Source organism: Podarcis gaigeae (genome assembly GCF_964106915.1).
Source record: "Podarcis gaigeae genome assembly, chromosome: 6".
In the NCBI taxonomy this organism is placed as follows: Eukaryota; Metazoa; Chordata; class Lepidosauria; order Squamata; family Lacertidae; genus Podarcis; species Podarcis gaigeae.
This window is the reverse complement of record NC_139682.1, coordinates 10,549,149-10,571,776: the sequence shown is the minus strand read 5'-3', so window position 1 is coordinate 10,571,776 and position 22,628 is coordinate 10,549,149. Positions and strand designations below refer to the sequence as shown.

The 22,628-nt window shown below is 42.5% G+C and overlaps 2 protein-coding genes and 1 long non-coding RNA gene across 7 annotated transcripts in view; all 3 read left to right on the top strand.

Moving 5' to 3' along the window:
* OSBPL2 (oxysterol binding protein like 2) overlaps window positions 1-5,802 on the top strand; it is a 72,331-nt gene extending 66,529 nt beyond the window's left edge. For all 3 annotated transcript variants that reach the window (XM_083744485.1, XM_083744486.1, XM_083744484.1), the window contains one exon: window positions 713-5,802. In XM_083744485.1, the coding sequence (XP_083600611.1) occupies window positions 713-815 (103 nt within the window). In that variant the 3' untranslated portion in view covers window positions 816-5,802. The remainder of the gene's footprint in view (window positions 1-712) is intronic.
* The window catches only part of LOC310847283, a 66,725-nt gene that overhangs the window by 39,247 nt on the left and 4,850 nt on the right, over window positions 1-22,628 (top strand). The window lies entirely within an intron of this gene.
* Window positions 9,137-22,141, top strand: ADRM1 (ADRM1 26S proteasome ubiquitin receptor). Of its 3 annotated transcripts, XM_083744563.1 has the most exons (12): window positions 9,234-9,385; window positions 11,994-12,187; window positions 13,174-13,298; window positions 13,699-13,909; window positions 14,320-14,436; window positions 14,568-14,691; window positions 15,074-15,160; window positions 16,097-16,178; window positions 17,017-17,258; window positions 19,070-19,227; window positions 20,732-20,834; window positions 21,773-22,141. In XM_083744563.1, exons 4-12 carry the CDS (start codon window positions 13,700-13,702, stop codon window positions 21,877-21,879), a joined length of 1,230 nt encoding a protein of 409 aa, XP_083600689.1. In that variant the 5' UTR covers window positions 9,234-9,385; window positions 11,994-12,187; window positions 13,174-13,298; window position 13,699; the 3' UTR covers window positions 21,880-22,141. The 3 variants fall into 3 exon arrangements, 2 of the variants coding, with proteins under 2 accessions (XP_083600688.1, XP_083600689.1); XM_083744562.1 differs by lacking the exons at window positions 11,994-12,187; window positions 13,174-13,298 and having other exon boundaries at window positions 9,137-9,385; XR_014565660.1 differs by lacking the exons at window positions 11,994-12,187; window positions 13,174-13,298 and having other exon boundaries at window positions 9,241-9,385; window positions 20,732-21,170; window positions 21,589-22,141.

The window sequence follows — 22,628 nt, the reverse complement described above, 5'->3', positions numbered from 1 at the left end:
TGCTGAAGGGGGAACTGGATGGGAACCTGCTAGTTCTCCTTAAAGCCAGTGAAGGGTCATAACTCTTTACCCTGGCATTTTACACTAGATAGATAGGACCTACTCTAGTTGTGATTTGTTTCAATGCTGTGTTTTATATTGCTGTAACCCACACGGGGACCTTTTTGTGAAGGGCAAGTAATAACTCTAATCATACTCCAGTGACAGAGGCCATGCTTCTCTGACAGGTTAACGTATGGCTGTGGGACCCTCCAGACTGGAGCATTTGTGTGGGTGTGTTCTGTGTCACATCATTCACACAGTAATGGTGCATTAGCTGCAGATTTATGCTGGACCATCTGCACTCCTGCATTATAGTGCAACAAAAGCGGGCAAAATGAAGTAAGGCGGAACCATAAAAGTTACAGAATTCCCTTGAGGCATTTAAAGGTCAAAAGTAGCACTTTGAATTGAGCCTGGAGACTAAGAGTGTAGTCGTGCTAGAATTGGTTTTATATGCTTGGACTGTCTTGCTCCAGTCGGCAATCTGGATGCTGAATTCTGCAACAGTTGCAGTTTCTAAACCATCTTCAAAGGCAGCTTTATGTATAATGCATTACAGTCATTTAGCCTGGAGGTTACCAGAGCTTAGGCAACAGAGGTTAGGCTTTATTAATGTATTTTACGGATGCACCTAACATTTCCCCAACCCACTGTCTCCTTTTTTCCACAGATGGTTTTATCAGGGCACCAATCCATACCTTGGGACTCCTGACTGGTTATACTCAGGAGGGTACTTTGATAGAAACTTCTTTGACTGTCCAGATATATACTGAAATCTTGAATGCAGTTGCTCCTTTGCCCAGGTTCGGCAGACTTTACTCCAGTGACTCTGGCACCGCCATGACCAGAAACCATCCTTTTTCTAAAGCTAAATTTTAATGAAAATTATCAGTCATCAATGAAGGAATTGTCACAATTTTGATTGCCAAAATGTCTCCCTAAAGCTGCAACCTGAAATTAACATGTTTCAGAGGAAAGTGGTTTGCACGTTTTTGTTTGATTCCCCCTTATTTGTCATTTTATTTTTGGCCAGAACTAACGCAGTGTAGCCAGAGGGGAGGCAGTACTGACTCCAATGTGTAACTTCTTAAATAAAGATGATAGCCAAGGAATTTCTTAAGTGTCAGCAGTAAGAGATGCCTTTTAAGTATTCTGAACTTGGAGCAACAATGGTGAATCGGTACGATAGAAATATGCTTGTGGCCATTGGAAAGGTATCTAATGAGAATCGGAGCAACTGGAATTATTGGGAGTCTTCTGAATCGCCTGTACTTTTAAAAGTTTGACAAATATAGCATTAGGCGTAACTTGCAGTTTCGGAAGCTGTTACTCTGTTCTGCCTCAATTTTAGGGCACTGTGATTATCAATGAAATGAAGTACCTGTGATTTCCCCGCCCCCCAAACAAACTTCTGCATTGAATGTTGAGCATGGTTTGTAGGTGTTCATAGCAGGCACTTCCTTGTTTGAAGTTTCAGAATGTTTTGCTTTTAAAACACATGACACTTTGGAAAAATTTATAGGACCAGGGTGCTTTGTGTGTAACATGTAAGAAACAACATTTTTGCTTCTGTTCAGACATACCTGCTTTGGCAGGCTGACATTATTCAGGATTTTTAGGCATATTTACAAACACACACTCCTTTCTCTTTGGATTTACTTGGAATGCATCTGCAAAAAGGTCATGATTTGGTGTGGTTTTTTTTAATGCTTCTTCTGAAGCACTGACTGTGTCAGGACTGATTCTTGAAAAGCAATTCCTTCTTGCTACCTTTTGGCTAAAGCTGGATGATTTTAACGGAAGCTTTCATTGAACTTTCTTGAGAGTGGATTTATTTTTGCAGATTTAAACTTTGGGAAAGCCATATAATCCCTGAGCTATTTGAGTCATGGACAGGGGAGTGTTTTTCTGGTTATTTATACATTTCTAGAAGTCAGGTAAACATTACTGACTAGTTGTGGGCTTGAAGAAAAATCAGGTGGGCAATTCACCCATTTTAAAACATTTTCAAAAACAAATGGTTAAATTTGTGAAATCTATGAAATTAGAGAGAAGTTCCTTGTGAAATTCACTGTAATTACTGACATCAGGAGGGGTTGCAAGGACAATTTAGTGATCAATTATGTGGATATAATATGAGGGGCTATAGCATTTTGGCTATTCTAGATTTACCACTTTATATATTTAAGGTGTCCAATCTGCTTTTCACATATATTTTGAAGCATCATACTTGCAGATGTCAACCCAAGACCTGAAATTTGAAGTGCATCTAAAGAAGTAAAGCTTTAGAGACGGTTATTTAAAAAACAGCTGTTGGGGTTGCATAGCTATTTTGTTGCAGTGCCCATGGAGCAGGAAAATTTGACTGCAGCATTATTTTAGTCACATTACATTAATATTTCCAGCAAAGAAGTTCCCATGAAAACATTCAAGGCAATAAAAGACACTACTGAGAGAACTGTCTTTGACTAGTGTGCCTTGTTTTTAGCACTAAACTTGATGTTGTCCTTGGGCATTAATCTGCCAAGTATTGCAGCTTCATGTTCTTTATTTCAGCAGGGCTTAAAACGTATGGAGAAAGCCCTTCCCTCAGGTCATCTGGACCACCCAGCTCGTGCCACTGTAGTTTGTATATTTCCCATTTCCCCTAGCAATGAATGAATACCACCTGCTTCCTAATGCTATGTTAATTGTTCATGAACAATTAATGCGTTGCTCATATTGTGCCCCGCATTTGTCCCAGTCTTGACAGCATTGAGTTTTTTGTTTTGTCTCCCTTTTCCCAACAGATAGCTGGCAGGAAGGAGGGAGGGAAGATGCCCACATTCAATTTCTCTCTCCTCTCTTCTGGCCAATGGTAGAGGAAAATGAATTTTAAGCCAATATCTTTATTTTTAAAAAGTTACAGCTACTCCCACCTTGTGCATATAGACAAGTTGTGGCATGCTACACTAATGCTTGCAAGGATTACTTTTAATTTTGAATTGCAGAAGAAATGCAGTTGCCCCAGCTTAATAATAAGTTGGCAAGGGATATTTTTTTGCATCTCAAGATGAAAGCCGTTCTCCAGTTTTTAAATATGTAACTGTTTAAAATCCATGCTTTATTTCCATTCGTATGCTCAATTTGATTTTTGATTTTTAAGGGAATAATTTCCATTACTTTCATTCTGCATTTGGTATACGTACATGTAAGTCATGCCCACAGGTTAGACCTCCTGCCCATCTTTCCCAGGTACACTCCTGACCACAATGGTGGTTCCTGCACAGATCCATTTAACACATAGTGGGAAGAAAAGTTGGTAGGTTGCAATCAGAGGAAGTCTGAGCTGCCACCTATCCTGGAGAAAATAGTGGGAGGTTTAGTTTAGCAATTGCTACTCTGTAAATGATGAATTGCACTGAAAATGTTTGTTTATAAAACTGCAAACACATTTTCCCGCTTTTGTCTTTAATTTCTAACCTGCCTATTGCTAGGTCAGGAATTTATATAAATATAATGCACGAGAATAGATTCCGATTAAAATACACACTAAAGTTTGAGGCCCTTAAAAGCTTTAACTGTAATATTAAATTGTCTTTTAAAGAAAAAAAAGATAGTCACCTAGCTTGTTTACATTTAACCTGCACTTGTTATTGGTACCACCTCCATAACTTAAGCACTGCCTTACAAAGTTCACCATTTGACACCTCCATGCGAAAAAGCACTTTTGAAATTAATTATGTTAAATGTTAAGGTAGATTTTAACTTAAAGCAAATACTTTTTGTGGAGTTACTTATTTTCCTGGCTGCTCACTTTCCGTCGTATTGGTTTGAATTGTGGCTTGTGCACACATTAGCCCTGCTGGTCGGTATCCCCAGGCTTCGATGTGCAGATGGTTGCCTTTCTAAAGGGCTTCCTTGCTGCTGCTGCTGCTGCTGCTGCTGCTGCTTCAGTGTTGGCGAGAATGCCACATGCACATCCCCAACGCTTGTATGAAGCCTGTCAGTTAGTTAACACTGAAGTAAACAGGGATGCTCTGCTGGCGCAAGGCTGCCTGTGCACATAATAGCTCTGTGGGCCTTCGGTTGGGGTCGTTGCTTTTCCTCTTGCTGTGCCCGAAGGTAGCTGTGTTTACTTTGTGTTAGATGCAATTAGAAGCAAGAATGGTAACACTAGACTACCTTTGGCATAGCACGATGGCAGTAGAGCATTAATCTTGGATAAAGCCAATTGCCAAGGGATAAATTCTGCAGAAATATAATGTGTCCACAAACCTCTGATAGTCTTCACCCGCTCCCACATCCATTTCCACACACAGTAGAATTGGCTACATTATTATTTTAACTGATTTGGCTGGATGCCAGACTTGCATGACACTATGAATAACTTGAGTCCTCTGGCAGGATGACATTGACTGAAAGGTATAGATACTTTTTTATTTTAAAGGAACAAAATATTTGAGATCCTGCTAAGAAAGTATTTGTTTTACCTTCTGACTCTGAAAATGAAACTAACTCTGGAAAGTGCACCTTCCTGATAGATTGAGCTTGGTAAAACTTTATTTTCACCAAGAGATATAAGTATAATTGGGTTTGTAGCTGTTGCACCTTGCTTACAATTTGGGATGGATCATAACAACGTACAGCTGCAACCATTTATTTTGCCTTATGGTACATTTACTAATCCATGGCGCAGATTAAGAGACAAACCATGATTAGATTAAAATCTCCACACAATTGCATTTGCAGTCACATCTATTTTCTTTTGAAGTGAGTAATCATAAATTAATGAGCACGTACATGTGAGCCACAAACATGTTTCATCAGAATTTTGATACAATTTTTGCTTCCAAGGGTTCCATCCCAAATCTACAAAGGTTGCAAGAGGCTTCAGATCACAAACTGTAATATTCAGGTAGCTTGTGATTCTAAAAAACTTAATAAAAACTTTGTGATGTAATCATGCAAACAGTCAGGTGCCTAGTGTGGTCTTTAATCTTTCTCCTGTTTACTGTATTCTGTATTTTAATGTTGCAGATAAAATGTAGCTGTTCCTGTTTATGTAGTGTTTTAATTCTTAAATTAATTTGATAATGTACTGTAATGTTGCCTCTCAAAATACACATGTGCTTTCGGGTTAATTGTAAAATAAAGCAATATTTAAATTTATGTAAAGCTAACGGTTCTAACACAGAAAAATTGATTTTTTAGTATGATTTTTATAGCATGGAAAAATTAAACTATATATATATATATATATTTCCCGTTTCCCAGTCCACTTTCTGCTGCTGCTGCTATTGCTGTTCTATTTTGCCTTACTTATTTTGCTGTATCCCTCTTAAGGATTATTTACATACCTGGCACAGTCTACTTGGAATTTCTGTCGTCCAAACCTCATTTGAAACAAAACGGGCTTGCAAGAGAGCATTTCGCAGCTCCAGTTGTGCATGGTGTGTGCAAATGCAACTCCAAGTCACTTCAATGGGGTTTGTACTGGTGAGCAGCTCCTGGCAGATTGTGCCCACTGTATTTTTTTGCCTTATCCACGTTGCATGAAAACATCAGAGGATAATAATAATAATAATAATAATAAATAAGAGGCTTTAGTGAAATGGATTTATTTTTATAATATTTAATAATTGTCAATACCCATCTATATTAACTATATAAAAAAATCATATTTACCTTTTTAGAGAAGTCTGTACAGGTTTGTGGACATAAATGTTAAAACTGTAAATCTGAATAAAGGTTGTTTTGGAGAAGACAAGTTACTTCCAACTCTTGTTTTGTCATTGATTCTTAGCAGGGTTCATCTCCTCCCCCGACTCTGACTCATTTGACAAATATTCCCAGATAATTATTTCAAAATAAGAGCTGATAACACCTTTGCCGCATTGACCCAGCTGGAGTGGATGAAGCTCTGCTCAATGCCAGCCCAGTAACCCTTTCCTTCTTGAATTAGACCCCCAATGGCACCCCCTCCCCACTATTGCCAATTTTTTTTAAAAAAAACTTTTGTTGCTGCACTTAATCCCTGCCTGTCTTTCATGCGCATCCTCACCTGGTACCACCTGAAGCATATTGCTTGATCCTGTGGCGTGGCAGGGCTGGCCCTGATCCTGCTTTCAATGAAAACAACATGACCCAGTTAAACTGATCCTAGGGTTGTGCCCTCACACATACCTTTACATTGTTTATCATTTGTAGAGAAATGTAGTTACAATGCTCTTGCAATGGTGGACCCAAGGACCTAAAAAAACACAAAAACTTGGAATCATATATGCCATCCCTGCATGTACCTCCCACTGCACAAACTGCTGCTGTAATGAAGTTGCGAACTTTAGATTCCCTGGACCTTCTTGTGCTTTTGCCATCTGAGTGGCAGTGGGAGAAGCGGTTCATATGCATCTTCTTCCCATTCTGCAGCTTCATGAGAGGAGGAGAGAAATCGTCAAGTTCTCTCCTGGAGCTGGTATGGTGGAGCATCCTTTATTTGTGAGGCCCAACTCCTGCACAAGCATATTGAAGGAGGGATAAAGAAATATCGCATCCCCATTGCCTCTACATGGGTAGGAGGCTTGAAGGTTGGTACACACATTGGATACAAGGGTGATGCAGTGGAGGAAACAACAAAGGGCACACCGTCATGAACTTGAAAGTGTTAGGTTGTTATTATGATTTTTATTTTTTTAATACTGCTCTGTTTTAGAATTTTAAAATATATTTTCTTATTATTAAAGTGATGGGGTTTCAACTATGTTTTGGTTGCTTATCATCTTTTCTGAGCCACTGTGAGAGCACCTGTGATACTGAAAAGGGTATTCAGGTTTAAATTAGTAAGGACTGTAATTTCAATACCAAGACACTGCCTCCACTAAAGAGAAAAGGGTTTGCTAAATGCCCCGATAATTCAATTCAAGAACATCCATAGTGGGATGAATATAAATTTTCCTGACTTGAGGAATGCATTGTCCACTGAAGTTTATATGATCAATTGCTTGTAGGATGGATCACAGAATAATGTTAGAGGCAGTTGAAACTTGAGCTATGAAGCTTCCAGGTACAGTGGTACCTTGGTTCTCAAACTTAATCCGTTTGACTCCCGAAACCATTCGAAAACCAAGGTGCGGCTTCCAATTGGCTGCAGGTGCTTACTGGACTCAAGCAGAACCCGCGTCGGACGTTCAGCAAACATTTGCAAACCGGAACACTTACTTCCAGGTTTGCGGCGTCCAAGAGCCGATTTGTTCAACAACTAAGTCGTTTGGGAACCAAGGTACCACTGTAATATATTAACATATATCTTCTCTCAACCTACATGCCAACTGAAGGGAGTATCTCTCAGCTTGTTGCAGATTGAACTCTCCTCCCTTATCCAGCAACCGGCCCTCACACCTCTGACCTTGTTTTCAGAGAGGTTTACAGCCAGGCTGGATTATATATTGATATATTGACCAAAACCAGTTTCAAATCCATCTCGTGATATTGGTTTCATAATTTTTGAACCGGCAGTATATTGTGAATCGTGTGTGTGTGTGATGCAAAAATCACAATGTGGGAAAACCCATGAAGCCAGGCAATGCCTCTGCATAGCTCCATCCTTATTTCAGACATTGTGATATATCAGTATATTGCAATGTTTAGCAGTTGAGAACCAGATACTGCCCAGTCCTATGCCACACTTTGTGCACAAAAAAGGGAGGGAAAATAAATTACTCTGACGTTCCTAGGGCAATGGCCCATCTATTTCAGCATCTCGTTCTCACAGTGGCCTGCCAGATCCCTGTGGGAAACCAGAGAGCAGAACCTGAGCACAACAGCTCTTTTGCCTCCTCTGGTTTTCATCAACTGGTATTCAGTGTGAGCAATAGCCTTCATGGTTAATAGCCACTGATAGACCTATCCTCCATGGATTTATCAAACCCTCTTTTAAAACCACCCAAGTCAGTGGCCACCACTGCCTCCTGCCGCAAAGCACTTTCTTTCATCTGTGCTAAACCTTCCAGTATTCAGCTTCATTGGATGCTCACGAGTTCTAGCGTTATGTGAGAAGAAAACCTTTACCCGCTTTCTGCATGCCACACATAATTTTATACCCTTAAGTGATGAATATTCGATTTACGAATCACTCCCCATATATTGTTGTTGTTGTTTAGTCATGTCCGACTCTTCGTGACCCCATGGACCAGAGCACACCAGGCACTCCTGTCTTCCACTGCCTCCCGTAGTTTGGTGAAACTCATGCTGGCAGCTTCGAGAACACTGTCCAACCATCTCGTCCTCTGTCGTCCCCTTCTCCTTGTGCCCTCCACCTTTCCCAGCATCAGGGTCTTTTCCAGGGAGTCTTCTCTTCTCATGAGGTGGCCAAAGTACTGGAGCCTCAGCTTCAGGATCTGTCCTTCCAGTGAGCACTCAGGGCTGATTTCCTTAAGAATGGATAGGTTTGATCTTCTTGCAGTTTATGGGACTCTCACGAGTCTCCTCCAGCACCATAATTCAAAAGCATCAATTCTTCGGTGATCAGCCTTCTTTATGGTCCATACATCACTACTGGGAAAACCATAGCTTTTACTATATGGACCTTTGTTGGCAAGGCGATGTCTCTGCTTTTTAAGATGCTGTCTAGGTTTGTCATTGCTTTTCTCCCAAGAAGCAGGCATCTTTAAATTTCGTGGCTGCTGTCACCATCTGCAGTGATCATGGAGCCCAAGAAAGTAAAATCTCTCACTGCCTCCATTTCTTCCCCTTCTATTTGCCAGGAGGTGATGGGACCAGTGGCCCATATATAAAAAGCCCCAAAGCGAACCCTAGAGAAAGCCAATTTTAAAAATAATTATAATTTTGCCCTCTCTTGTATAGCCTGAGGAGGCTGTGGAGGCAGCTGGCTGCCTTTCGCCCCCTTTATCGCACCCAACCCAACCCAGCACTGCGCAAGCTTGCGGGCTCCACAGAGCTCTTCCTCCTCAGCTCCCGCAAAACGGCGCAATCCCCATGCAGTTCCACCGCGCGCCGCTAGAGGCCGCAACCTCTCTCCCCACCCGGCCGACATGACACAGCACAATAGCCGGGAGGCGGGGCGGAGGCCGCGGTGGGCGGGGGCGCTTGTGGGCGAGCGGCGTTCCTTCCGAGTGGCAGTCCCATCCGGCTAGCGCGGACGCTGCGGGGGGAGGAGCCAGCCTCCCAGCCAATGGGAGATGGCGGTGGAGGGTGGGGGAGCGAAGGGAAGAGGGCGGGCTTCCGGCATGACGAGCAAAAGACTACCCCTCCCCCCCCGCTTCCCTCAGCCGGCCGGAAGTGCGGTAGCGTCTGAGGGGGAGAGCGAACACGGGGCGGGTGACAGTGGGGCGAACTGAGGCGGCAGGTAATTTTCGGGGGTGTGTGTGAGGAGGCCTGGAGGTCGCAACCACCGGGGGGAGGGAGTGGGGGGGTTGCTAACTAGGCAAGGGTGGGGGAGGGGCGAGCGGGGTCCTCGCGTGTGAGGCCGAGAGAGAGGCGCCCTTGAATTGACGGAGGTGGGGGAGGCGGCGGCTGTAGGGGGAGACTCACCCCGTCGCTGAATGTTCATTCTTGACCCAACTTCAAAAAGTCCCTGAGGAAAATGGAGGGGGGAGGGGGAGGGGTGGAGCAGACGAGGGACCCCATTCGCACGTGGGGAGGAGGAGGAGGGGGGCTTAACGTAACACCCCCCCCCCGCGGCCTAGCTTCCAAGGCGTACCGTTTATAAATTTTACTAAGTTCATTAGGGAACAGCAGCCAAACGCCGCAGCTTAGAAGAGTGCCAGGATGTTCCCGCATTGCAGGGGGTTGGGCTAGATGACCCTCGCCGTGTGCGGGTGCCCCTTTCCACTCTGCAATTCTTGCACTGCCCGTTTCTGGGGTATGTCACTCCTCTGTCCCTGCTTTCCTCCCGTTTTTTCTTGGTCGTCCGTCCCACGCATTTCCCAAGAAGAAAAGGACACTGGTTTCTGGTGTTGTTATTAGTATTACTATTAGTCAACCTTTTTACTTGCTTGCCAAGCAAGCAACTTACAGCAAAGGAAAATGCACAGTACGTAATACTACTTGCCTACCCCATTGTTGTGTGTTTAATTGGCAAAGCACTTCATTTTGCAAATTGGAACCTATTATTACTTTGCTTGCTGTTTGTTCTCCCGTGTACCATTTTTAGAAAGTTGGGGGGGAGTGACTTGTGTTGTTTACATGGAGTGTTTACATTCCATGGTGTGATAAACTTCAGCATAACTACCTACGCAGGCTGAACAACGTCAATGGCTAAACTGGGGTTTGAACTTAAGATATATAAATATGAAAACTAGTAGTAATGATAGGATTCAAGGGTTGCCATCCCTTAAATTTGCCTTGTGACCCTAATCCTCAAAACAGTACAGCTCCACAATTGATATCCTTTAATATGGTCCTGTTCTCAAACTTTACAGATGCACTTCTTTATATTTAACAATTGCTTCTCACTGTGTCTATTTCCCAAACTTGGAAGTTTGCAAGGCTGTGTATTATGAACTGATAGACCTATAATAGTTCTTTTCCTTAGCCATTCACAAATATTTGGACTTGTTCCAAATATTTGGTGTATTGTTTGTTCAGTGGTGGGAAACTGTTGTCCTCTAGTTATTAGACTTGAACGCTCATCAGCCTTGGCCCTTGGTTAGAGATGTTAGGGATTATAGTCCCGGCAGCTTCCCAACAGGTGACATGGTAATTCCAAAATCTGGTAGTTTATTCATGCTGTTTAGCTAGGAATCAGCCATGTGAGCTTCAAAAATATGACTCTGGTGAAAATATTACATTGTTCTTATGCTAATCATTTTAACGTGAACATATTTGCCGTGATGCAAGGAAATTAGAGTGATAACAGGTGCCTTTAGTCACTGTGACAAATATTATGGTTCTTGGGTAGAGCAGTAATTCTCAAAGGGTGTGGCAGGAAAGGATGGCAAGTGTGGCAGGAAGAATCAAGGACACTCTAATAAACATTTGAACATTTCAGTGTAGTATAATATCAAAACAATTTTTTTGCAGAATATGGATAGATATATTTTCAAAATGAGAACAAGAGCACCAAGTTGTGTTTTCCAATGTATTATTTCTTATCAATTAAAAAATCAGTGTGGCACAAGCAAATTTTTATTCTGAAAGTATGGTCCAGAGAAAAAAGTTCGAGAACTACTGGTATAGTGTTTATTTCAGAATGCATGGTGCCTTAATGCTCTAAAGAGCACTAGCATTCAGTCTGCTTTGTGTCAGTAGAATTAATAAAATGGTCTTCCTACTCCAAGACGCGGTTGGCAACTTATTTCCCCTCACTGAGGAAGCAGAGGTACCTACAGTGACTGTGTTTGTAACCATGGTCACTGGTTACCAAATCATGAGATGGCTCATTGCCAAGCAATCAAGCCACAGTTTTGTTTCTCTCAGGCTTGATTTGTTTTCCAGCAGCTGTTGCCTTGTGTCTCTCGTTTCGTGAGTGTCGGATATGGAGTGGCTAAACAATTCATGGTTTTGAGATGCTATGGACTGTAACACCCTGCACCAGAAGACTATATTTCTTTGTCCAGGATTGTGTTTTACCTCTTTTCTCCAGCTATGTTGATGACAGAGTCTTTATAACTCTGTTCAAATTTCTTTCATGATGCTTGTGTTCTCTTGCATCACTTGTTGTTGCTCATGGGTCACCTGATACACTCCAAAGTGCTGCTGTCATAAATGCCTTGTGGTATGGCCTGGGGCCACAAGCTGACCTGGGAGTTCTTGGCTTTTTTGATCAAGAATGGATTTGAAAAGTTAGCAATAGCCAGCAAAAAATCAATTTCACTTGAGAGATCCCGTAGCAGTAAGTTAAGAGCTGAAGAAGCTTTGTCAGGAAGCAAACACCTGAATGCAAGAGGGGTTTGCCTCTTGGGTACAATCTGATTCATTTCACCAGAATTCTTTAGCGGCTGTTCACTCCCTAGAGACTCAAGTTCTCAGTAGCTCTTTATAAGAATGATCAGAAGTCTGACTTGAAGAAAAGCCACAGCCAGGCAACGATGCTTTTCCTGGTTTGGAGAGGAGAATGGTGCTAGAGGACTACAGGACTTCTTGGCGCTCTGAGCACAGGAGTACTGTTATCATTGGTGAGTATTGCTTCAGTAACTGTTGCACATCTGTGGCATCTCCTGGCATGACATACCGTATTTTTCGCTCTATAACACGCACCAGACCATAACACGCACATAGTTTTTAGAGGAGGAAAACAAGAAAAAAATATTCTAAACGAAATAGTGGATATATTATTTTTGTGGTTCATGCTGTGGCCACAGACATGTGATCTGACAGTGAGTTTGGAGTAGCCCAATGCAAAAATCCTGAGGATCCATGTGGATCCATGCTTTGTAACCACAGAGGAGGGAAGGAAGGGGAACCATGGATCCTCTGCTCACAACTGCAGCAGATCCCCCCCGCCACCCGCAGGCATTTGCTCCATAACACGCACAGACATTTCCCCTTACTTTCTAGAAGGAAAAAAGTGAGTGTTATGGTGCAAAAAATACGGTATATGTGTGCACAACAGGCTAATTCTAGCTGATGGCTAATTCCCTAAAGAATCCACTTTCAATAGTACTCCTTAGTTTGTGGGCCTTTTGATTTATCTGTATTGTTACATTTTATATCCCACCTTTCCTCCAAGGAGCGCAAGGTTTTCTTCCTCCTCATTTTATCCTCAGAACAGCCCTGTGAAGTTGGTTAGGCTGACAGGCAGTGACTGACCCTAGGTCACATATATTTTGATTTAACTATTAAACTGCTAGTGCTATTCACTGAAGTGCATTCTAGTTGTTGTTTTTTAAAATGCTTTTTATACTTTCTGCTTTGCAAAAGTAGTTTACACTCTTTAAAAAAGTACAAGCAGAAGTTTGCTGATCCATCCTCAAAATAGGCCCCTGTTTTTCCATCAGGTCTGATGTAAATGAGCCTCTAAGCTGTTCTGAAGGTGGTCCAAGTCCTCAGCTTTGCTTTTACTCTCCAAGTTGCTAGTATTTTCAGGGATCTAGTGATAGTTAGCTGTTAGTTCTGTGTATCTATTCTTTAAGTTGGTGGTACTTTTTCATTTGGTGCACTATAGTAATGGTTTTCTAACTCTTCTGTTTTCAGATTCTGACTCTGGAAGCTCCCTTCAATCATTGCTTGTTCCCGTAACCAGACGGCTTTTGATCCTTGATGCTATTCTGACCCAAGCCCTATCAAGTGCTTACCAAAGATCAGAGGAAGGTTGGAGGGTTGGTACTAGAGATCTGTGTGAAGAGGTTGTTTTTCAGTTTGCAAAGCACAGAGAGAGGAAGAATTATCTGCAGGACTTGAATGAAGATGATCATTACTGCTGAGATGCTTGAACTGTTGCTCCTATACAAACATTGTCCACCCCTGCCTGTAAATGGAAAGGATACTGTGATTGATTCAACACACCCAGGGAGCCTGCTTGTTCAGGGTGTACAGGAGTTCTGGTTTAGCCCTGCCCATTTAGGCTGTCAGATTGGTGCTCTTTAATTTACCTTTAAAAGACTGAATTCTCGAAACCCATTGCTCTTCTGGGCCATAACTCTGGATATGGGCACTGGTAGAACACTTGTATATTTGAAAGAGAAAACGTGCTTATTATGAAATATTATCTCTTTCCAGGATGTCTTCTGGTGCTTTATTTCCAAGTCTGGTGCCAGGCTCCCGGGGCTCATCTAGCAAATACTTGGTAGAGTTCCGTGCGGGAAAGATGTCTTTGAAAGGCAGCACTGTTACACCAGACAAGAGGAAAGGTCTTGTATATATCCAGCAAACGGATGATTCCCTCATTCACTTCTGTTGGAAAGACAGGACTTCAGGGAACGTGGAGGATGTAAGTAGAATGCTGCAGCCTAAAGGTGTATGCATTGATTTAATGCTGCTTCATGTTTAAAATCAATGTACGTAAGAGAGTGTTAAAAGACATTTATGTACTAGATTGAGGTCTCTGGTTTGAATAAATGGGTTTCTTTCTTCCCTGGCCACCTGACATGTATCTCAAGTTTGGAATTTGTGCATCTTGTAAGAAAAAGATAAGCATGTTCCCTAGAGGCAGGCATAACATGTGCATCTATGTAACTCCCCATAGCTTGCAAAGCCACCCCTGTAAGCTTGTCATGGGAGAGACATTCAACTGCAGCCTGACTGAGAAAGTGGTTAGTGATCTCTTTCTTATTGTAACGCACTTGGATAGTTTTGTGTGGAAAATAAAGAATAATTTGTTGTCATCTTCTTCCACTCCAGGACTTGATTATTTTCCCTGATGACTGTGAATTTAAGAGGGTGCCTCAGTGCACTACAGGCCGCGTTTATGTGTTGAAATTCAAAGCTGGATCCAAGCGGCTCTTCTTCTGGATGCAGGTTTGTGGCTGTTAGCAGATGAAGGGGAAACGAGGCATAAGTGATACTAGTTGTTGCTGTGTAACATTGAAGCTGTGGATTAGGCATCTGTCATGGAGTGCAAAAATGCATTTTTCTTCTTCTCCCGGCAGGAGCCCAAGACTGAGAAAGATGAGGAGCACTGCCGTAAGGTGAATGAGTATCTCAACAACCCACCAATGCCTGGAGCTCTGGGTGGTAGTGGAAGTGGAGGCCATGAGTTATCTGCCCTTGGAGGTATAGACCTTTTCCATGAGTCCTTTTCTGTGTGTTCTTTAGTATTAAGAACCAGTTCTGATACTTTAGGGGGTTTGTTTGTTTGTTTGTTTGTTTGTTTGTTTGATTCTTTAATTGCAAAACCAGATTTAATTGGATGTTTAATTAATGTACAACAATAAAATAGTATTAAAAATAAAACTATAAGGCAAACATAACAATTTCAAATATTAACTTGGAAAAGTTTAGGAAACACAGATGTTTAGGAAACATGAGACATGTGGATATATTCTTGATATTCTCCAGGGTTTACCTGTGGTTCTCTTTTGTCATTTTAAATTGCCTGTCATTTAGATGGAGAGCTGTAAAAATGTGTGAATATAATACGCTCTCATCTGTTTAGGTGAAGGTGGCTTGCAAAGTCTTCTGGGAAACATGAGCCATAACCAGCTCATGCAGCTGATTGGACCAACAGGCTTAGGAGGACTTGGTAAGCTTCTTTTGTGCATTCATGCTTAAATTGTGTTTGTCTGGGTTAATCTCTTACTAACGCTCCCTGCAGTGTTCATAATAAATCACCGGACAGAAAGTTGTACCAAGTAACATGAGGTGATCCATTCTTTCCTCTATTCTTTCATTAAATGCCTGCAACATGGATACAGTGTTGTCAGGACATTAAAAGTGCACGCTTTGTAAGATTTCCCTGTGTGTGTGATGGTAAACCCGCTGCTTAATGGCATACACGAATCCTTCAGCGACTGGTCATGCAGCCACTTTGCATCCTCACTGCTTGTTGCCATCCAGTGGTCCAGAATAGAATGATTCCACCAGGAGGCAATTTTCAGAGAATGTAGAAAAACAGGTTTCCCAGCATCTTGTGCTATTAACACAAAGCATGTCAGAAGCACAAAACTGGGTTTGTGGCAACTGTTTATACTCTTGAGGATGTTTGGCTTAGAAATGACAAATTGAGACTTAGAATTAATGCTTCAAGTATCAAAGTGGACTATCAAACAAAACTTGGCATAGAACTAGACAGATAAATCCTTTGTGTGTGTGCTTTTGCTTAAGTTTGTATACTCTAAAGTGGACAAAAACCACGTAAGGTGAAGAAAAGGCTGGCATGATGGCAAAAAGGAGTCTCCTATTCCTTCCCAGGATTAGGCATGTTTTCAGTCTGGGTGGACCATTAATTAGTGAGAGCCTTCAAATGGACCAAAGAAGTCCTCCAGCTCCTTGCTGAATTTGTGTAAAAAAGCATCTGGTCTTGCAATATGAGCTTGTTCATCTGTGTTTTTGGATGGGGAAAACTGTAAAGTTATTTTGGTTATTTGGAACAAGAAGTCTACGCAGTACAACATTTTTAAACTTTCTGTTTATTAAAAGAAGTCTCTAACACACATGCTGTCTTTTTCCTTTATGGAAGGTGGGCTCGGTGCTCTGACAGGTCCTGGTCTGGCTAGTCTGTTGGGAAGTGGGGGCCCCCCAACTAGCAGCTCTTCTTCCAGGTAAGAGGACCTTGGCTTATAACTGTCCTTTTCAAAGAAACAGATTGCCTGAGGCTCTGTTTAAATTGTACAATATTTTAGTGAGGACATTTCTCTCATAGGTTTCTGTTTTTATTACATATCGCTGCAGTGTTTCAGATCCAACAGCCAGTGCTGTGTGGCGAACTTGTGGGGAAGCAGCTCCTGTGGTATCTGTCCAACATTTAAAGAGGTTTAAACATTTAAATCTCTCTTAGGTGTGGGAAAGGTGGAACCTCATTTTGGGGTTTGGCTAGAGAAGGGAAATGGGATAAGATGGGAGATCAGAAAGGGTCAGTAGGGTTATAAACAATAAGTCTTTGGCTTTTGTAGTACAGTGGTACCTTGGTTCTTGAACCTAATTCATTCTGGGAATCCATTTGACTCCCTAAACCGTTCGAAAACCAAGGCATGGCTTCCAGTTGGCTACAGGGGCTTCCTGCACTCAAGCATAAGCCGCATTGGATGTTCGGCTTCCGAAAAATGTTCACAAACCGGAACACTTACTTCTGGGTTTGCGGCATTCAGGAGCTGATTTGTTTGTCAACTAAGCTGTTCGAGAACCAAGATACCACTGTAATTCTAGGGCTCATTTTTAAACTGCAATTTTACAAGTTTGGGATTTCAAACTGAGGAAGGAGGCATCCCATCTCCTCCTTGCTTAAGTTGTGTTGAATGAGCTCAGAGCTTCTTTTTTGTGGGAGGAGAAGACCTGTTGGTACTCTGGAATGGCAATTCTCTCACTTGCTCTTTAGCTGTGGGAAACATCCCCGACTTGAAACTGTACTTGCAGAGGCTAACTATACGAATTGCCTTTTAGCTCTCGCAGCCAGTCGGCAGCTGTGACGCCATCTTCCAGTACTTCTTCCACACGGGTAACGCCAGCTCCTACAGCTCCCGCAGCAGCCTCTGCCACTGCCACTGCCACCAGTCCCAGTCCTGCTCCGAGTTCTGGAAATGGGACCAGTACAGCAACAAGCCCCACTCAGCCCATCCAGTTGAGTGACCTCCAGACTATCTTGGCAACGATGAATGTGCCGGCTGGAGCAGGAGGCCAGCAAGGTAAAAAGGGGGTGTGGGAGTCTCTGTAGCCTGACAAAAAATGAGGTCTCACCAAAGATGTATCCTGCCTTGTGCTTCCATGTTCCTTCCTAGCTGCTTTCCCTACTGAAACAGTATTAGCAGCATGCTGTTTATCATATTGTTTGTCTTTGTACAGGGGCATGTAATAAAGTGGTTTTGGCTCTGTGTTTACTTCAGGGATGGACATCCTGTGGCCCTCTGGCTGTCATTGGACTCCAACTCCCATCACCCCAGGCAGCATGGCCCAGTGGTCAGAGATGTTTGGAGTTGTAATCCAATAGTGGCTGGAGGGCCAGAGTTTCCCCAACCCTGCATTACAGTGTGTGTAAGGGACACGGATGGCACTGTAGTCTAAACCATTGAGCCTCTTGGGCTTGCTGATCGGAAGGTGGGTGGTTTGAATCCCCATGGCGGGGTGAGCTCCTGTTGCTCTGTCCCTGCTCCTGCCAACCTAGCAGTTCAAAAGCAGGCCAGTGCAAGTAGATAAATAGGTACTGCTATGGCAGGAAGATAAACAGCGTTTCCGTGTGTCACGGTGTCTCATTGCGCCAGAAGTGGTTTTGTCATGCTGGCCATATGACCCGGAAAGCTGTCTGTGGACAAATGTCGGCTCCCTCGGCCTGAAAGCGAGATGAGCGCCACAACCCCAGAGTCGCCTTTGACTGGACTTAACCGTCCAGGGGTCCTTTACCCCTTTTACCTTTACAATTTGTGTGTGTGAGAAAGAAGATAGGCAAATGGTGTGACACTATGTCTGGGTCAAAATATGAAATGCTTAGTTTTTGAAACAGTCTGGCTCCCAAATAAAATCTGTTTACCATGCTATATATGTGTACTTAAGATTTAATTGTAAATAGTCCCAGAATTTTGATCAGTTGAGGTTTTCAAAAAAAATTAGTTATTCATTTGGTTGACAATAATCAACAGAACACTGTTACAGGGGGAATAATTTATATCATAATATTCTGCAGAAAAATATGACTTGACATATTTCTGCAGAAAAATATGACTTGATGTATTTCTTCTAAACAGAAATCCAAAACCACCTTCAATTTGCTTTCACAGGAGGTCATTATTTTGTTGACGATAGTGTATACAGGACAACTAGTCCTCCCAAAACAACTTTCCATATTCACTTGTGATTCTTGCTCTTAGATGAGATGTTATTTTTGCCATTACAGTATAGCCAAATCCCCAACTTTACCAGGGCATTCTTTCCAGGAAGTAAGTAATGTAACTAGTTTTTAGTCAATTAGCAGCTGTAATCAAATAGGATGTAAGTTATTTATGGTCTTTCTTTAGGATAGGGGACTTACAGTTGAGCAATATCAGTACTGGATCTAAAGGAACTTCATCTTCCAAACTTTTTTGTTATTCTAATAATAATCTTCCAGTATTTTTGCGTGTAACTGCATGCCTACCAGATAATGATAAAAAGTTCCATTCTCCCATTTGCACCTCCACCCTATTTTCAAATATGATTTATTTATTGCTGCAATAATTGCAGAAGTCAGATGCCATTATACCATAACTTTTAAAAACAATTTTCCTCTTAATTTTTTTTTCATATTTTCTCCATAATTTCTTCCACATCTCCATGCTTTTACTGTTTCCTGTGTCCTTGACTGCACCTTATCATATAAACCTTTACTTGTTCCCGTTTGCAGTTGTACTTTAACTTTTGTGGTGCCTGTGATACACCTGTGCTGTGTCTCGCAGAGTTGTCCTGCAGCAGCTTTGCTAATTCTTGGTACTTCTGCCACAGACATTCTGGCTCTGTTTCTTTACAGTTGACCTGTCCAGTGTCCTGACCCCGGAAATAATGGCACCCATTCTGGCAAATACAGAAGTTCAAGAGCGCTTGCTGCCTTACCTTCCTTCCGGGGAATCTCTGCCGCAGACAGCAGAGGAGATCCAGAACACACTGACCTCTCCACAGTTCCAGCAGGTAAAAGTTTTGGTATGCTTGGAAAATACGCTTGGAGGCAGCTACTTGGTTTAAGTAGGAGGACTGACTTATACTGGGTGGAATTGGTTGAAGCACACCAGGAGGAATCTTAAGACAAATCCCTGCATCATCTGGAGAGCTATGTGATGAGGAAGGTCTAGTTATGAGGCAGTTGACTTCTCTTTTAAGATCTTTACAAGTTTAAAAATGGATGAATGATGGGAAAACCACAGAGGTGGAAGTGGTGCCCCAGGCAACCTGTGTGTGGATTTACAATATAGGGGCAAAAGTGTTGGCATTTCTCTCGCACACCAAGACACTGCACTTCATGTACCCTGTCAAATTTGCTGGCGGGCCTTTCCAACGGTGTCTGTCAGCCATTTGGGTTGTCTTTTCTCCTGTTTCAGGATACTGTGCCACATTTCCCTCTAACCAATAAAATAAAGTTTGTGTCTGCTAAATGCAGTCTTGTGATTTGTTATTTATAAACCTGCCTTTAGAGTGGCTGAAATGGCACTGCTCTGGTGTAACCCCACATGTTTATCTCGAATTACTTGCTGAATTAATTCAATGCTGATAGCAGTAATCTTAGTGGGAAAAGCTGTCTTTTAATTAGAAGATTGAAGAAGTTGGCTAGAAATCGTCCCCCCCCCCCCAAAAAAAAGACAACCCAGCTAGGCAAGAATGGAGGAAGCTCTTGTTTGAATCCTTTTCAGTTTGCCTGTTGTGATAAATCTCAGAAAGGCCATCACTGAGCTGGGCGTTGTATGTACCTTGGATGTCATTTTATTGCTGCCTTTGATGCCTCTTCGAGCTTTCATGCTGCCAGAATTCTTGCCTCATCATCCCTGGCTTTAGAGCAGGCACCCCCAAACTCGGCCCTCCAGATGTTTTGGGACTACAATTCCCATCATCCCTGACCACTGGTCCTGTTAGCTAGGGATGATGGGAGTTGTAGTCCCAAAACATCTGGAGGGCCGAGTTTGGGGATGCCTGCTTTCGAGTGCTTGCTCCCTCATTCTATGCTGCTTCTAAACAATAGGCAGGGATGGTATTTTGTTTTTCCCCCTTGGTGGTATGGTCCTTAGCTGTCTGAGAACAATTTGTTATGCTGCCACTCTGTGTATGGGTTGGCGACATACTAAATTTGGAAGTAAATTCCACTTTTCAGAACAGTAGCTTTATTACTTTTTTGTGCTTTAAAAAACCCCCACAAAACTATAATTGAAATTAATCTTGTCAAGCCCAGTGCAGCCTACTTCTGAGTGCACCTGCATAGGAGGAGTGGGTATTCTAATCTTCCAAGTAGCTATGTTGAAAACTGAAGCAGCATACTTTATTCTGGAATAGTTAATCCAAAATACTATCATCTTTGGCTGTACCTGCCACCAGAGTGCAGCACCTGAAGGAATGCTGCCCTCCGCAGGAAACAAAAAGGCTGCTCAGCCTTTGCTGTACTGTATAGAATCTTTTTGGAATTTGACATAGCTTTTTTTCTTTGCAGGCACTCAGCATGTTCAGCGCTGCCTTGGCTTCTGGGCAGCTGGGACCTCTAATGAGCCAATTTGGCCTACCAGCTGAGGCAGTAGATGCAGCAAACAAAGGAGGTGAGTTCTTTTCTGTCAATAAACCCAGTGTTGCTCAGTGGCTGTGCAGTAGGCACTGAAACTCCTGCTGGGTCAGAGGTCCTTTGTGTTGCAGTTTTACCAGAGTCCATATCCCTTCTTGATTTTGAAGCCCTCTTGAAGGCAGAGAATCAGGGTAAAAGGTGACAGCTCTGGCTCAGCTCTCAGTAAGCCAGCAAAGTATAAAGATTGCTGTGGAATGGTGACACACTGCTTCTAATGCAGTGCTTTTTGTCCAATTATGAATATGGACTGGAATGTCATTTTGCAGGCTGAGTACATGACAGGTCTGAGCTGCAATGAACATGGGGACGGGGGGTCATAGAATCATAGAGTTGGAAGAGACCACAAGGGCCATCGAGTCCAACCCCCTGCCAAGCAGGAAACCCCATCAGAGCACTCCTGACATATGGTTGTCAAGCCTCTGCTTAAAGACCTCCAAAGAAGGAGACTCCACCACACTCCTTGGCAGCAAATTCCACTGTCGAACAGCTCTTACTGTCAGGAAGTTCTTCCTAATGTTTAGGTGGAATCTTCTTTCTTGTAGTTTGGATCCATTGCTCCGTGTCCGCTTCTCTGGAGCAGCAGAAAACAACCTTTCTCCCTCCTCTATGTGACATCCTTTTATATATTTGAACATGGCTATCATATCACCCCTTAACCTCCTCTTCTCCAGGCTAAACATGCCCAGCTCCCTTAGCCGTTCCTCATAAGGCATCGTTTCCAGGCCTTCCAGTGGTTAGACCATTACAGACCAGCACAGATGTTCAGATGTTTTCTTTGTCCACCTACTCCAGGCTTTTCATCCTGGGTAGTTGTATTCCTTTTGCCATATGCTGTTCACTTGGAGCCATGCATTAAGTAGCCTGCTTTCCTATTGCATGCTACCATGTTGTTAATTTGATGTGTCTTGTTTTCAGATGTCGAGGCGTTTGCAAAAGCAATGCAAAACAACGTCAAATCCGATCAAAAGGAAGGAGACTCAAAAGACAAGAAGGATGAGGAAGAAGACATGAGTTTAGATTAGGTTTCTTAACTATGTCTTACGGGTACTCCTAGATATTTACCTTAAGATAAGTAGGATAACTAGCATACTTCATGTATTGAATCTGCAAGTAAAGGACCTCTCTGCCAAATTCATTCTGGGTATACTGGGTTTTTCCCCCACTTGCTGCAGTTTCAAACAGATGTTTGTCTTTGTGGCCTTAAAGTACACTTTGGCAGCTTCTTATTGTTGTCCTTGGAAACAAGTTTGGTTCACCTGATTAAATTTATAGTCTTGCATCAAATCCAGTTGCAGGTCTATGCTTGGGGTTTCTTGTAAGGTAAATGCATCACCTTGGCAGAAACAGTTGTAATTTTTGTATTTAGTTTGTTGTTACAACCCATATCCAAGAGTTGCTGTAAAGCCATCCAAGGGCCTATCTGTGTCCAGCAGAATATTTTGAGCTTTTAAACCCTACCTATTTAAGGAATTGTTTGGTTCTAACAGTTCTTTTGTAAGAAGTCCCCTTTGTTCCTAGAAGGCTGTCTCCTGTTTCTACTTATTCTCCTCTCCATCTCCTACATTGTGTGAGGTAATCCTGACCCTCAAGTCATGTTTTTATGAAGGACATGGTGCAGTAGGAACGAAAAAAGACCTCTCATGAGAAGAATGTGCGATTCTGAAAGTTCCAAGGCAATCTGTCCCCAAATTTCTCAGGAGTGTTGCATCCTCTGGGCTTCAGCCTAATTTTATGCAGGGGCAGTCTGAGCCCAGTCCACTTTTAGATGGTG

Coding starts and splice junctions, on each gene's coding strand:
- ADRM1 (XM_083744562.1), top strand. CDS start 13,700: ATGTCTTCTGGTGCTTTATTTCCAAGTCTGGTGCCAGGCTCCCGGGGC. Junction 13,910..14,319: donor CTTCAGGGAACGTGGAGGAT/GTAAGTAGAATG, acceptor CTTCCACTCCAG/GACTTGATTATTTTCCCTGA. Junction 19,228..20,731: donor CCTCTCCACAGTTCCAGCAG/GTAAAAGTTTTG, acceptor TTTTCTTTGCAG/GCACTCAGCATGTTCAGCGC.